This window comes from Macaca thibetana, chromosome 9 (genome assembly GCF_024542745.1).
Source record: "Macaca thibetana thibetana isolate TM-01 chromosome 9, ASM2454274v1, whole genome shotgun sequence".
In the NCBI taxonomy this organism is placed as follows: domain Eukaryota; kingdom Metazoa; phylum Chordata; class Mammalia; order Primates; family Cercopithecidae; genus Macaca; species Macaca thibetana.
In genome coordinates, this window is record NC_065586.1 from 53,891,348 (window position 1) to 53,903,947 (window position 12,600).

General features: G+C 45.6%; 1 protein-coding gene across 3 annotated transcripts; it reads right to left on the reverse strand.

The window, feature by feature from the left end:
- Positions 1–7,701: 7,701 nt before the first annotated feature.
- LOC126962457 (pulmonary surfactant-associated protein A) lies at positions 7,702–12,226 on the reverse strand. Of its 3 annotated transcripts, XM_050803542.1 has the most exons (6): positions 12,110–12,206; positions 11,746–11,775; positions 11,091–11,285; positions 10,696–10,815; positions 9,865–9,942; positions 7,702–9,393 (listed from the first exon to the last, which is right to left on the reverse strand). In XM_050803542.1, the coding sequence occupies exons 3-6, from the start codon at positions 11,260–11,262 to the stop codon at positions 9,017–9,019; spliced, it is 747 nt and encodes a 248-aa protein (XP_050659499.1). In that variant the 5' UTR covers positions 11,263–11,285; positions 11,746–11,775; positions 12,110–12,206; the 3' UTR covers positions 7,702–9,016. The 3 variants fall into 3 exon arrangements, with proteins under 3 accessions (XP_050659499.1, XP_050659498.1, XP_050659500.1); XM_050803541.1 differs by lacking the exon at positions 11,746–11,775 and having other exon boundaries at positions 12,110–12,226; XM_050803543.1 differs by lacking the exons at positions 11,091–11,285; positions 11,746–11,775 and having other exon boundaries at positions 12,110–12,217.
- Positions 12,227–12,600: the final 374 nt, after the last annotated feature.

The following is a 12,600-nucleotide window of genomic DNA, read 5'->3' on the forward strand; positions in this document are numbered from 1 at the left end:
ATAGGGTTTTCTAGACATAAAATTATATTACAAAGACTCAATGAAAAATTTCAATGAGTCTCTTCAAAAATTTATAGGTTCTCCTGGCCCCTATACAAAGGGAATATAAACATATAAATGGCATAAAGAGATATACAAAATTTCTACTGTTTGTAAATAGAAACATATACTTATAAAATGTAACAGAATCAGTTATATTAGAAGTACTGGGGGGAAATGAGGTTCCAAAAAGATGGTAGGGTATAAGATCAACAAATAATATATCAAGAGTTTTTCTTACAAACCAGCAATAATTAATTTAGAATATAATAAAATGGTATAGTAACAATAGAAAATTAAACCATAAAGTAAGTAAAAATAAATCTAAAAAGAAACGAAAAGATCGCTGATTAGAAGGAGGTATGGTTCTCAGCACTCACAGAGAGGAATGAAAACGGCGAGTGAATACAGCACCTGAAATTGAAATATCCAGATAGTCACATTGGGACTGTTCAGGGAAATAACTTGACCCACAGACAAGGAAGGAAAGCAGTGTGGGACAATGGCCCACCCAGGAGTGACACAGAGCCAAGGGAACCCCCACCCCCAGCCAAGGGAAGTGGTATGTGATTGTATGACCCCAGGAAAGCACTGTTCTCCCACAGATCTTTGTAACCCACTGATCAGGAGATCCCTTCATGAGCCCATGCCAGGTCTGACACACAGAGCTGTGTGCAGTCTTGGTAGAGCAGCTACTCTTGCACACACAGAGACCCAGGAGTTTCATATGCCATAGCCCCAGGATCTCCAACAAATGTGTCTGCAACTCAGAGGTACAAAGGTGGGAGGTCCGCATATACCCCTAGAAAGGGGGCAAAATCCAGGGAGCCTGAGCAGCCTCATTCCATGGGCTCCACTTCCATGGTACCTGCAAGACAATGCCCACTGGCTTGGAATTCCAGACAACCACCAGTAACAGGGTGGAGCCTGCCTGAGACAGAATGGAGCCCCAGGGAAGAGGGTTGACTCAGACCTTTCAGTCTAGTCAAAGTCTCTGGGCTTTGGAGAGTCCAAACAGTCCAGACAAGAAAGAATCCCCCCAGTAGCACAATGTAGTAGCTTTGACAGATGGTGGCCAGAGTGCTTATTTTAGTGGGGGACCCGATCCATTTCTCCTCACTTGGCGGGACCTCCCAGCCAGGCCCTCCAGCCACTCCCGCTGGCACATATTATGGACAGAGATCTGATCTCTCCCTGGGACCACCTTCACTGGTGATACCTCCAGGTATGGGAAGAACTGAGGCAACTAGGGTCTGCAGCAGCCTCCTAGCAAACCACAGCAACCCTGTGGAAGTTAGGCAGACTGTTAAAAGAAATACAAACAGACAGAAAACAACAACAACAACAACAACGAAAAACAACAAAAACCCCATCCAAAGGTCAGCAACCTCAAAGATCAAACGTAGATAAGCCAACAAAGTTTAGAAAGAATCAATGCAGAAATGCTGAAAACTCAAAAAGCCAGAGTGCCCCTTTTTCTCCAAATGACTGCAACACCTCCCAGCAAGGGCTCAGAACTGGGCTGAGGCTGAGATGTCTGAAATGATAGAAGTAGGCCTCAAAAGGTGAGTAATAGCAAACTTTGCAGAGCTAAAGGAGCATGTTGCAATCCAATGCAAAGAAGCTAAGAATCTTGATAAAACCATAGGGAACTGACAGCCAAAACAGTCAATTTTGAGAGGAACATAACCAACCTGTTAGAGTTGAAAAATACACTGCAAGAACTTCACAGTGCAATTACAAGTATTAATAGCAGAATAGACCAAACAGAGGAAAGAATCTCAGAACTGGAAAACTTGCTTTCTGAAGTAAGACAGGCAGACAAAAATAGAGACAAAAGAATGAAAAGAAATGAACAAAGCCTACAAGAAATATGGAATTATGTAAAGAGACTGAATCTATCACTGATTGGGGTACCTGAAAGTGATGGGGAAAATGGAACCAAGTTGGAAAATGTGCTTCAGGATATCATCCAGGAGAAATTCCCCAACCTAGCAAGACAGGCTAATATTCAAATTAAGGAAATACAGAGAACCCCAGTAAGATACTCCATGAGAAGATCATTTCCAAGATATAATAATCAGATTCTCCAAGGTCATAATGAAAGAAAAAATGTTAAGAGCAGCCTGAGAGAAAGGACAGGTCACCTGCAAAGGGAAGTCCATCAGACTAACTGTGACTCTCTTAGTGGAAACACTACAGGTCAGAAAAGATTGGGGGCCAACAGTCAACTTTCTTAAAAAAAAGAATTTCCAACCCAGAATTTCATATCTGGCCAAACTAAGCTTCATAAACAAAGGAGAAATAAAATTCTTTTCAGACAAGAAAATGCTGAGAGAATTCATCATGACCAGACCTGCTTTGCAAGAGCTCCTGAAGGAAGCACCAAATATGGAAAAGAAAACTGTTATCAGCCACTGCAAAAACACACTGAAGTACACAGAGCAGAGACACTATGAAGCAACCACATAAACAAGTCTGCAAAATAAGCAGCTAGCATCATCATGACAGAATCAGATCCACACATATCAATACTATTCTTAAATGTAAATGGAGTAAATGACCCCAATTAAAAGACACAGAATGGCAAGCTGGATAAAGAATTAAGAGCAGTCACTATGTTGTCTTCAAGAGACCCATCTCACATGCAAAGACACACATAGGCTCAAGATAAAGGGATGGAGGAAAATTAACCAAGCAAATGAAAAACAGAAAAAAGCAGGGGCTGCAATCGTAGTTTCTGACAAAACAGACTTTAAACCTGCAAAGATAAAAAAAGACAAAGAAGGGCCTTACATAGTGGTAAAGAGTTCAATTCAACAAGAAGAGATAACTATTCTAAATATATATGTGCCCAATACAGGAGCACTCAGATTCATAAAGCAAACTCTTGGAGACATTCAAAGAAACTTAGACTCCCACACATAATAGTGGGAGACTTTAACACCCCATTAACAATATTAGATAGATCATTGAGACAAAAAATTAACAAAGATATTCAGGATCTGAACTCAGCTCTGGATGAAGTGGACCTGTAAGATGTCTACAGAACTCTCCACCCCCAACCAACAGAATATACATTCTTCTCATTGACACATCATACTCACTCTAAAATTGATCACATAATTGGAAGTAAAACACTCCTCAACAAATGAAAAAGAACTGACATAATAACAAACAATCTCTCAGACAATAATACAATCAAATTAGAACTCGAGATGAAGAAATTCACTCAAAACCACACAACTACATAGAAATTGAAAAACTTGCTCTTGTATGACTCTTGGATAAATAATGAAATTAAGGCAGACATCAAGAACTTCTTTGAAACTAATGAAAACAAAGATACAATGTACCAGAATCCCTGGGACACAGCTAAAGCAGTGATAAGAGGGAAATTTATAGCATTAAATGCCCACATTAAAAAACTAGAAAGTTAACAACCTAACATCACAACTAAAAGAACTAGAGAACTAAGAGCAAATAAACCCCAAAGCTAGCAGAAGACAAGAAATGACCAAGATCAGAGCAGAACCGAAGGACATAGAGACACGAAAAACCTTAAAAATATAAACAAATCCAGGAGGTGGATTTTTGAAAAAATTTATAAAATAGATAGATCACTAGCTAGACTGATAAAGAAGAAAAGAGAAGATTCAAATAGACAAAATCAGAAATGATAAGGGGGATATCACCACTGACCCCACAGAAATACAACCAACCATCAGAGATCTATGCACCTCTATGCATATAAACTAGAAAATCTAGAAGAAATGGATAAATACGTCCTGAACATATATGCCCTCCCAAGAGTGAACTAGGAAGAAAGGGAATCCCTGAATAGACCAATAATGAGTTCTGAAGTTGAGGCAGTAATAAATAGCCTGCCAACCAAAAAAATCCCAGGACCAGATGGAGTCACAGCTTAATTCTACCAGAAGTACAAAGAAGAGCTGGTACCATTCCTACTGAAACTCTTCCAAAAAATTGAAAGAAGGAACTCTTCTCTAACTCATTCTGTGAGGCCAGCATCATTTTGATACCAAAACCTGGCAGAGATACAACAAAAAAGAAAACTTCAGACCAATATTCTTGATGAACACTGATGCAAAAGTCCTTTACAAAATGCTGGCAAACTGAATCAAGCAACACATCAAAAAGCTTATCCACCACAATCAAGTAAACTTCATCCCTAGGATGCAAGGTTGGTTCCACATACGCAAATCAATAAAAGTGATTCATCACATAAACAAAACTGAAGACAAAAACCACATGATTATCTCAATAGATGCAAAAAAAGCCTTTGATAAAATTAAACATCCCTTTATGTTAAAAACTCTCAGGAAACTAGGTATTGAAGGAACATACCTCAATATAATAAGAGCCATATATGACAAGCCCACAGCCAATATTATACTGGATGGGCAAAAGCTGGAAGCACTCCCCTTGAAAACCAGCAAAGACGAAGATGCCCTTTCTCACCACCCCTATTTGTGTATTGGAAGTTCTGGCAGGGCAATCAGGAAAGATAAATAAATAAAGAATATTCAAATAGGAAGAAAGGAAGTCAAACTATCTTTGTTTGCAGATGACATGATCCTGTATCTAGAAAACCCCATGGTCTCAGCCCAAAAACTTCTTGAGCTGATAAGCAACTTCAGCAAAGACTCAGGATACAAAATCAATGTGCAAAAATCACTAGCATTCCTATACACCAATGACAGGCAAGCTAAGAGCCAAATCATGAATGAACTGCCATTCACAATTGCCACAAAAAGAATAAAATACTTAGAATACAGCTGACAAGGGAAGTGAAGAATCTCTTCAAGGAGAACAACAAACCACTGCTCAAAGAAATAAGAGATGACACAAACAAATGGAAAAACATTCCATGCTGATGGATAGAAAGAATCAATATCATGAAAATGGTCATACTGCCCAAAGCAATTTATAGGTTCAATGCTATTCCCATTAAACTACCATTGACAAGCTTCACAAAATTAGAGAAAACTATTTTAAAACTCATATGGAACCAAGAAAGAGCATGAATAGCTAAGACAATCCTAAACAAAAAGAACAAAGCTGGAGGCATCATGCTACCTGACTTCAAACTATACTACAAGGCTATAGTAACCAAAACAGCGTGGTATCAGTACAAGACCAGACACATAGACCAATGGAACAAAATAGAGAACCCAGAAGTAAGACCACACACCTACAACTATCTGATCTTTGACAAACCTGATAAAAACAAGCAATGGGGAAAGGATTTCCTATTAATAAATGGTGCTGGGATAACTGGCCAGCCATATGCAGAAAATTGAAACTGGACCCCTTCCTTATGCCACATACAAAAATCAACTCAAGATGGGTTAAAGACTTAAATGTAAAACCCAAAACTATAAAAACTCTAGAAGAAAACCTAGGTAAAACCATTCAAGACATAGGCACGGGGAAATATTTCATGATGAACACGCCAAAAGCAATTGTGGTAAAAGCAAAAACTGACAAATAGGATCTAATTCAGCTAAAGAGCACAGCAAAAGAAACTATCGACAGAGTAAACAGGCAACTACAGAATGAGAGAAAATTTTTGCAAGCTATACATCTGGCAAAGGTCTAGTATCCAGCATCTACAAGGAACTAAAACAAATTTACAAGGAAAGAAACACATTAGAAAGTGGGCAAATGACATGAACAGACACTCCTCAAAAGAAGACATACATGTGTCCAACAATCATATTAAAAAAGCTCAACATCACTGATCATTGAAGAAATGCAAATCAAAACCACAATGAGCTACCATCTCACACTAGTCAGAATAGCTATTATTAAAAAGTAAAAAAATAACAGGTGTTGGTGAGATTGAAGAGAAAAGGGAATGCTTATACACTGTTGGGTAAAGTGTAAATTAGTTGACCCATTGTGAAAAATAGTGTGGCAATTCCTTAAAGAGCTAAAAATAGAACTACCATCTGACCCTGCAATCTCATAACTGGGTATATACCCAAAGGAATATAAATCATTCTACCATAAAGACACATGCATGCAAATGTTCATTGCAGCACTGCTCACAATAGCAAAGCCATGGAATCAACCTAAATGCCCATCAATGATAGATGTGGTACATATGCATTCTGGAATACCATGCAGCCATAAAAAGGAACAAGATGATGTCCTTTTGCAGGGACATAGATGGAGTTGGAAGCCATTATCCTCAGCAAACTAACACAGGAACAGAAAACTAAATACTTCGTGTTCTCACTTAAAAGTGGGAGCTGAATGATGAGAACACATGGACACATGGGGGAGAACAACACACACTGGGGCCTGTTGGAGGTGGGGAGTAGGAGGAGGGAAAGTCTCAGGAAGAACAGCTAGCGGATGCTGGGCTAGGTGATGAGATGATCTGTGCAGGTAATCACGATGGCACACGTTTAACTGTGTAACAAATCTGCACATCCTGCATATGTACCCCTGAACTTAAAATAAAAGTTGGAAATTAAAAAAAAAGAAATGAGAAGATACCAATTTTCAGAGGCCTAAAGTATTTATCTATAAAATTGGGAATACAGACTGTCCTGAATTTGCAATTGCTCGACTTAAAATTTTTCCACTTTACAATGACTTCAAAGCAATGCAAATCCAGTAGAAGCCATACATAAAGTACACATATAACTGAATTATTCATTCAGTTTCAGTCCAGCATTCCATAAATTTCAAGAGACAGTCAACACCTCATTATAAAATAGGCATTGTGTTAGATGATTTTGCCCCATAGCATGCTAACATAAGTTTTCTGGGCATGTTTTAGTTACTCCAGGCTCAGCTATGATGTTTGGTAGGTAAGGTGCATTAAATGCATTTTCCACTTAATATATTTTCATCCTGCAAAGTGTTTATTGGGATGTCACCCCATCGTAAGTCGAGATACATCTGTACATGCTTCTACTTGTTTTTTTTCTTAATTTTGAAGAAGCCTCAACAATTTGTGTGCTGGGTCTTAGGCACATGTGGAATGGTGACCAGAATAAAAATTATCACTCATGAAAGACTGACAAATTGTTCCCCTCATTTTCATTGGTTTTCTGAGAGTTGATCCAGAGCTTCCTTCCACCAAAGAACAGTAATACATGCACTGAGGAAGAGTGTTCACAGGTGTTACCGGGGGAGAAGAGAGAGGTGGGACATATATGTAGCTGCCTCCTCAAGCAATTGGAGACATTGTCGCATTCCTGTGTAGCCCTGGGTCATGGGACAGTGGTCCCATTCCATGCAGACCTGAGACTAGGGTGCCTCAGTGAGGCCTGGGACTGAGCCCTGAGTGCCACCATCACTGCTGGGCTGCAGAAATCATTCAGGTGACTGAGTAGGGGACAGAAGACATGGAGTCCCCACCCACAAATGGACCATGTGGATTCATGATGCCCATGTGTTCTTCTGAATGGTGTCTGTAGCTCCCCATCCCCCTGCAGCATCACAGGGAGGAGAGAAGGTCGCCCCTCCCACCAAACAAAGCACATCCTGAGATTGAATTTTCCAATCTTGAGGAAAGTGGGAGCTCAGAGCCAGAGTTCATTTGACTCACAAAAACACAGAAATGTGATGTTTCTTGGAACCAAAGCTATGGAAACTCATGTGAACACATTCATGATTTATTATGCTTAAATCATCTTTATTCAGCTCAGGAGTGGGGTGGCTGGGAGCATAAGCTTCAGGTACAGGAAGATGGGTTTGGATCCAGCCTCTGCCACTTGCTCTTTGGAATAATACTCAAAACATTTAACTCCTCCAAGCTTCAGTGTCCTTATAGAAAATGGGTAAACAATACTGGTCCCGTGACATTGTGTGAAGATTGAATAGGACATAATAAGCTGTATTAGAAGTGCTTGTCAAGGTGATTGGAAAATGATAGCTGCTCGGTCAGTAGCCTCTGTGTGTAGTAACAGTTCTGGTAGTAACTTTGGTAGCCGGGGGGATGGTAATAACTGTGATGGCAACAAGATTCTTATTCCCATTTCACAGATGAAGACATAGGCTCAGGGAAAAAAAAATCTTCAACTGTCACTGGGTACCTAGCCCACTCCACGACACATCCTAAGACCTGGCACACGATAATTTTAATGAAATATCTGGGTGAATGGATTAATGAAAGGAGAAAGCAGAGCCTGGGGTGTGGGGGGTGGTGTGAATGCCCACTGAAGTCTGAAGTTGGGTGCAGATTTGTTCATCAGTTGAAAGCTAATCTGGTCACATCTGGAGGTGGCTCTAGGTCACCCTAGAGGTCTAGACAGGCTGTCTTCAGGTCAGGGGGCTGAGTTGCCATCCAAAGACTCAAAGGAGTGAATCGTACACATCAGTCATGGGGTTGGCCTGGCCACCACCCTTCTGGAACACCACCTGGCCTTCTGACCTCATGGAGAGCCTGACCAGGCCTGCCCTGGAGACTTCAGAGTGCCAGAGAATCTCCACTGCGGCCTTGGCTCTGCACAGTCAGGGCTTCCCTGAAGTCTGCTCTCTCTGTCATTATGCTTGGCCAGGACTGCTCATCCTGATGGCACTGGGCAGGAAGTGGGCTGCAGAGGGAGAGCAGAGGGGACCAGGAGGCAGGCACTCTGTGTGACATCGGAGGGTCCTTCTAGCCCAAGACCTCACTGCTGCCATCTGTAAGTGAAGGAACCGGACCAGATGGGGAATAAGGAGGGCTCCATCTCATGCCGAAGGCCAGGGCTAGGAGTGGCTGCCTGGGGTGCAGTGCTGGGAGGGTTTGCAAGGGAAGTGTCAAGGCTGGCCAGTGATTTGGGGGAAGAGTCAGGGCCCATCAGGGGAATGAAATGGTTAAGGATGCCTTCAGCTCTAATAGCCACAAGTGAATTCTATTGAAAGCGAGTTCCAGCATCTCACAGACCAAGTGGAGCCTCGGGATGGAGGCTGAAGGCCAGACAGGATCCTCCCTGTCCCGTGGCATAAATGCCTCTCAGAACTCACAGATGGTCAGTCGGTTGTACAGGCAGTTCCTGTCATTCCACCGCCCGTCTGTGTACATCTCCACACACTGCTCGGTTCCCCGACCCGCGGGCTCCCCTGGGTACCAGTTGGTGTAGTTTACAGGGGTCCCATCTGAGTAGCGGAAGTCTCCAGGGCTTGGTCCTTCAGTCAGGCCCACATAGGCATACGTGTTGTACTTCTTCACGAAGCTCGCAATGGCTTCGTTTTCCTCTGGACTCCTCGGGACAGCAATGTGGCCGCCTGCTCTGGCGCATGCCTCCTGAATGGCATCAAAAGTGGCAGACTGCCCATTGGTGGAGAAGACCTTCCCTCCTACTGCCAGTATGGACCCCTGTAGACTGAGGGCTGGGAGCAGAGGAGACTGGGTCAGGCCATTGACTGCTTTGTCTCTAAGCCACCTCCCTTACCTGGGCTTTCTGCTACTGGACTCTCCCCAGTCTCTCCATCTCTGCCTCTCTCTGTGTCTTCTCTTCCTCTTCCAATTGCAGTTTTCTAAATTCTCTTCTAGGCTTTCATCCATTTATTCACTCATCTATTTAACAATTACTTATTGCCAGAAATGGTGCCATTTCCTGGGATTCAGTGGAAAGCAAGACGGGTGGAGAACTTGCTTTCCTATGAAATGGGGAGTGAAGTGTGTCGGGTTCTGTCTCCTCTGGGCCATTCAAAGACATCAGAAAAGCGAGCATCATTCCTTTCCCCAAGACCTGACATGTGCGAGCCTGTTTGTCATCTCTATGTTCTAGAAGCTGCTGCTGAGAATGAGGGGAATTTGTGGGAAACTCCTACCCTGTGAGGCCCAGGGGGTCCCCTTACCTCCCCTTGTCTGCAAGATTTGATGTCTGAAGTCGTGGAGTGTGGCTTGGAGCTCCTCATCTAGATGAGCTGGAAGCCCTGCGGAGAGCGCCCCACACAGAAGGAGGGGCAGGCCAGTGAAGACCCCCACTTGCTGCCACGCAGGCATTTTGCCATCTGCAATCCTGGAACTCTGCCCTTTCATTGCTGCTAGGCATCGCCCGGGCCCCAGGCTCAGAGGGTCCACAAGACTCCAGTGTGTCTCCACACCCCCGGTCCCCTATTCTTTAGCGAAGTGTTGCCCCTGCTGAGACCCCCACCCCTTGTCCTCTTTCCTGCTCTGTCCCTCGAGTGGCTCTGTCTGCCTGCCTCTGTGGGGCAAGTCCCTCTCCCGCACCCTCCACCAAGGGCAAGCATGATGCTCTCTGTGCTGCCCTGATGGCCTTGCTTACCACTCTGAGCTTCAAATTCCCATCTGCCTGTGGGCTCCTGATCACACCATCTGCCTGGATGTCTGGTCCACATTCACCCTTCAGACTGCCCCCAGTGCTGCGTCCCAGGACGCGCCTCCCCCACCTCCCAGCGCTGTCCCTTGTCCCACACCTGACTCCGTGTCTCCCCATCGGCGGTCACGAGGCATGGAGGACTTCCCACACCTGCCCTTCCCTGAATTGTGACCACACTCCCCAGACACTTTGGCTTTTTCCCTCAAGTTCACATTCTCTTACTTAGGTTGAGCCAAATGCCCTTGGGGAACCTGCAGGGTTTGTCTGATCCCCATCAGCCCTGTGTAACGGACTTCAGGGTTGCTGTGCCCGTGTTCCCACTGCCCACCTGCCCCACCCTGCTCACCTGGAGGGCCCCTCTCGCCAGGCTCTCCCTTCTCTCCACACTCTCCAGGGATACCAGGGGCTCCAGGTAGCCCATCATTCCCAGGAAAACATGGCATATCTCCAGGCGGACCCATGGGGCCTGCAGAGAAACAGGACATGGATGTGTGGGATCCGTCACCCACAACTGATTGGAGCTAGTGAGACTCGACCCTCATTATCACTGGGGCTGTCCCAGTTATCACTCCATGGGCACTATGAGGACAGACTCTCCAGGATGTGCCATCCTAAGGGCCCCAGGAGCCCATCAGGTCCCACCCAGCTCACTATGGCCCACAGCCTAGGGGCCTAGACAGACGGGCCTTCTGAAAAGGGGTCTGTGTCCCTCTGCAGACGGTGGGGTCTCCAGCACAGTACCTGGAGGGCCAGGGTCTCCTTTGACACCATCTCTCCCATCCCTGCCTGGCAGGCCATGGGATCCAGGAGTGCCGGGGACACCAGGGCTTCCAACACAAATGTCCTTCACTTCGCACACAGCGCCAGAGGCTGCCATCAAGGTGAGAGTGAGGGCCAGAGGGCACAGCCACATGGCTCCGGCTCCAGCTGCTGCTCCTGCAGGAGGGATGGCCGTGAGCCCATCTGCTGCCTCTGCCAACATCTCCCCCACTGTGCTCTGTCAGGACTCAGGAAGCTGGGTAGAGCCCGAGAGACAGGGCAGGCGAGACCAGAGTGCTGGGAAGACCCGAAGCACCCAGGAAAATTCCCAGCATCATCTGGCACCTGGCGCGGTCTCCCGCTTCAGGCCTCTGGCTGGAGGTTGTGGGGTCTCCAGGCTGCTGAGGAGGAGGAAGAGTAAGGAGCTCTGGGGAGCCCGGGGACCTGGACTCCACTGTAGTCTCCTTTCTGTCAGTGCCTCACTGTTACCCTGGGAAACTGGCTTCACCTCTCTGACTTCAGCCGAATCTTCCATGCTCTGCAGAAAAGCTGCCCTGTGCCTCCCAGTCTATTAGGAGCAAGGATGAGGTCACTCACTCACTGACTCACTCCATCTGTCCCTCATATGCTCAGTTACCTTCTTTTCAGGCTCTAAGAAATCAGCAACCTGAGAATGAAAAGAGATGAATGGGGCCTGCAGCCTGGCCCCCTTCAAGGTGGTCATGATGGAGTCCCCTTTCTTTTTGGGGTCTGTTCTCTCACTGCCCCTCCTGTAGACCCTGCTGAACCCTGTAGGGATGGATCTGGCCAAAGAAGATAACAAACATGAGGATCTTTGCAGGTCACTTATGCTGACTGTGCTGTGAAACACCTCCCAGTGGGGGATGGGGAGTCACTCTTCTTCCCAGCCTGGGCCTTGGTCAGGCCTGTGGCTGCTGGCTGGTCCTCTCTGCCTGTGATCCTCAAGCTGGAGAACACCCAGGGGATGGGGCTAAACTCACCCACACACAGAGCCTCCAGCTCCTTGGGTCTCTGCCTCCAAGTCAGAAGGCAAGGTAGACAGCAGCGTTTATAGGTGTGGGGGCTGCCAGGCTTCCTCCCATCCCTGAGAGCCCTACCACAAAACCTGTGCTCCAGGCAGGAAATGGGCATGGTGTTTACACAGCACATTTCCCCAAGAGCACTCAGGCTAGAGGATCTCCAAGGACCCTTGAGGGGAGCACAGAACCTGCCAAAGAGGAACTCCAGGTCTGTAAGAAGAGAAATCCTCCCGTGGCTGAGGTCACCCACCCTGTCCCTAGCAAGCTCCTTAGCAGTGAAAGCTGAGAGCCCTTACACAGTCACTAAGGAAGCCCCATTGGGTTCCTGGTTTAGATTCAGACAACGAAGAAGTCACTGTTCCAGCTGAGCATGGTCAGGTTGATTCAGGCCAACCTGTCTGCCCTGTGACTTGGCTCAGCCCTGAGCCCCAAGCTCCCCTAGCCCATGTCCC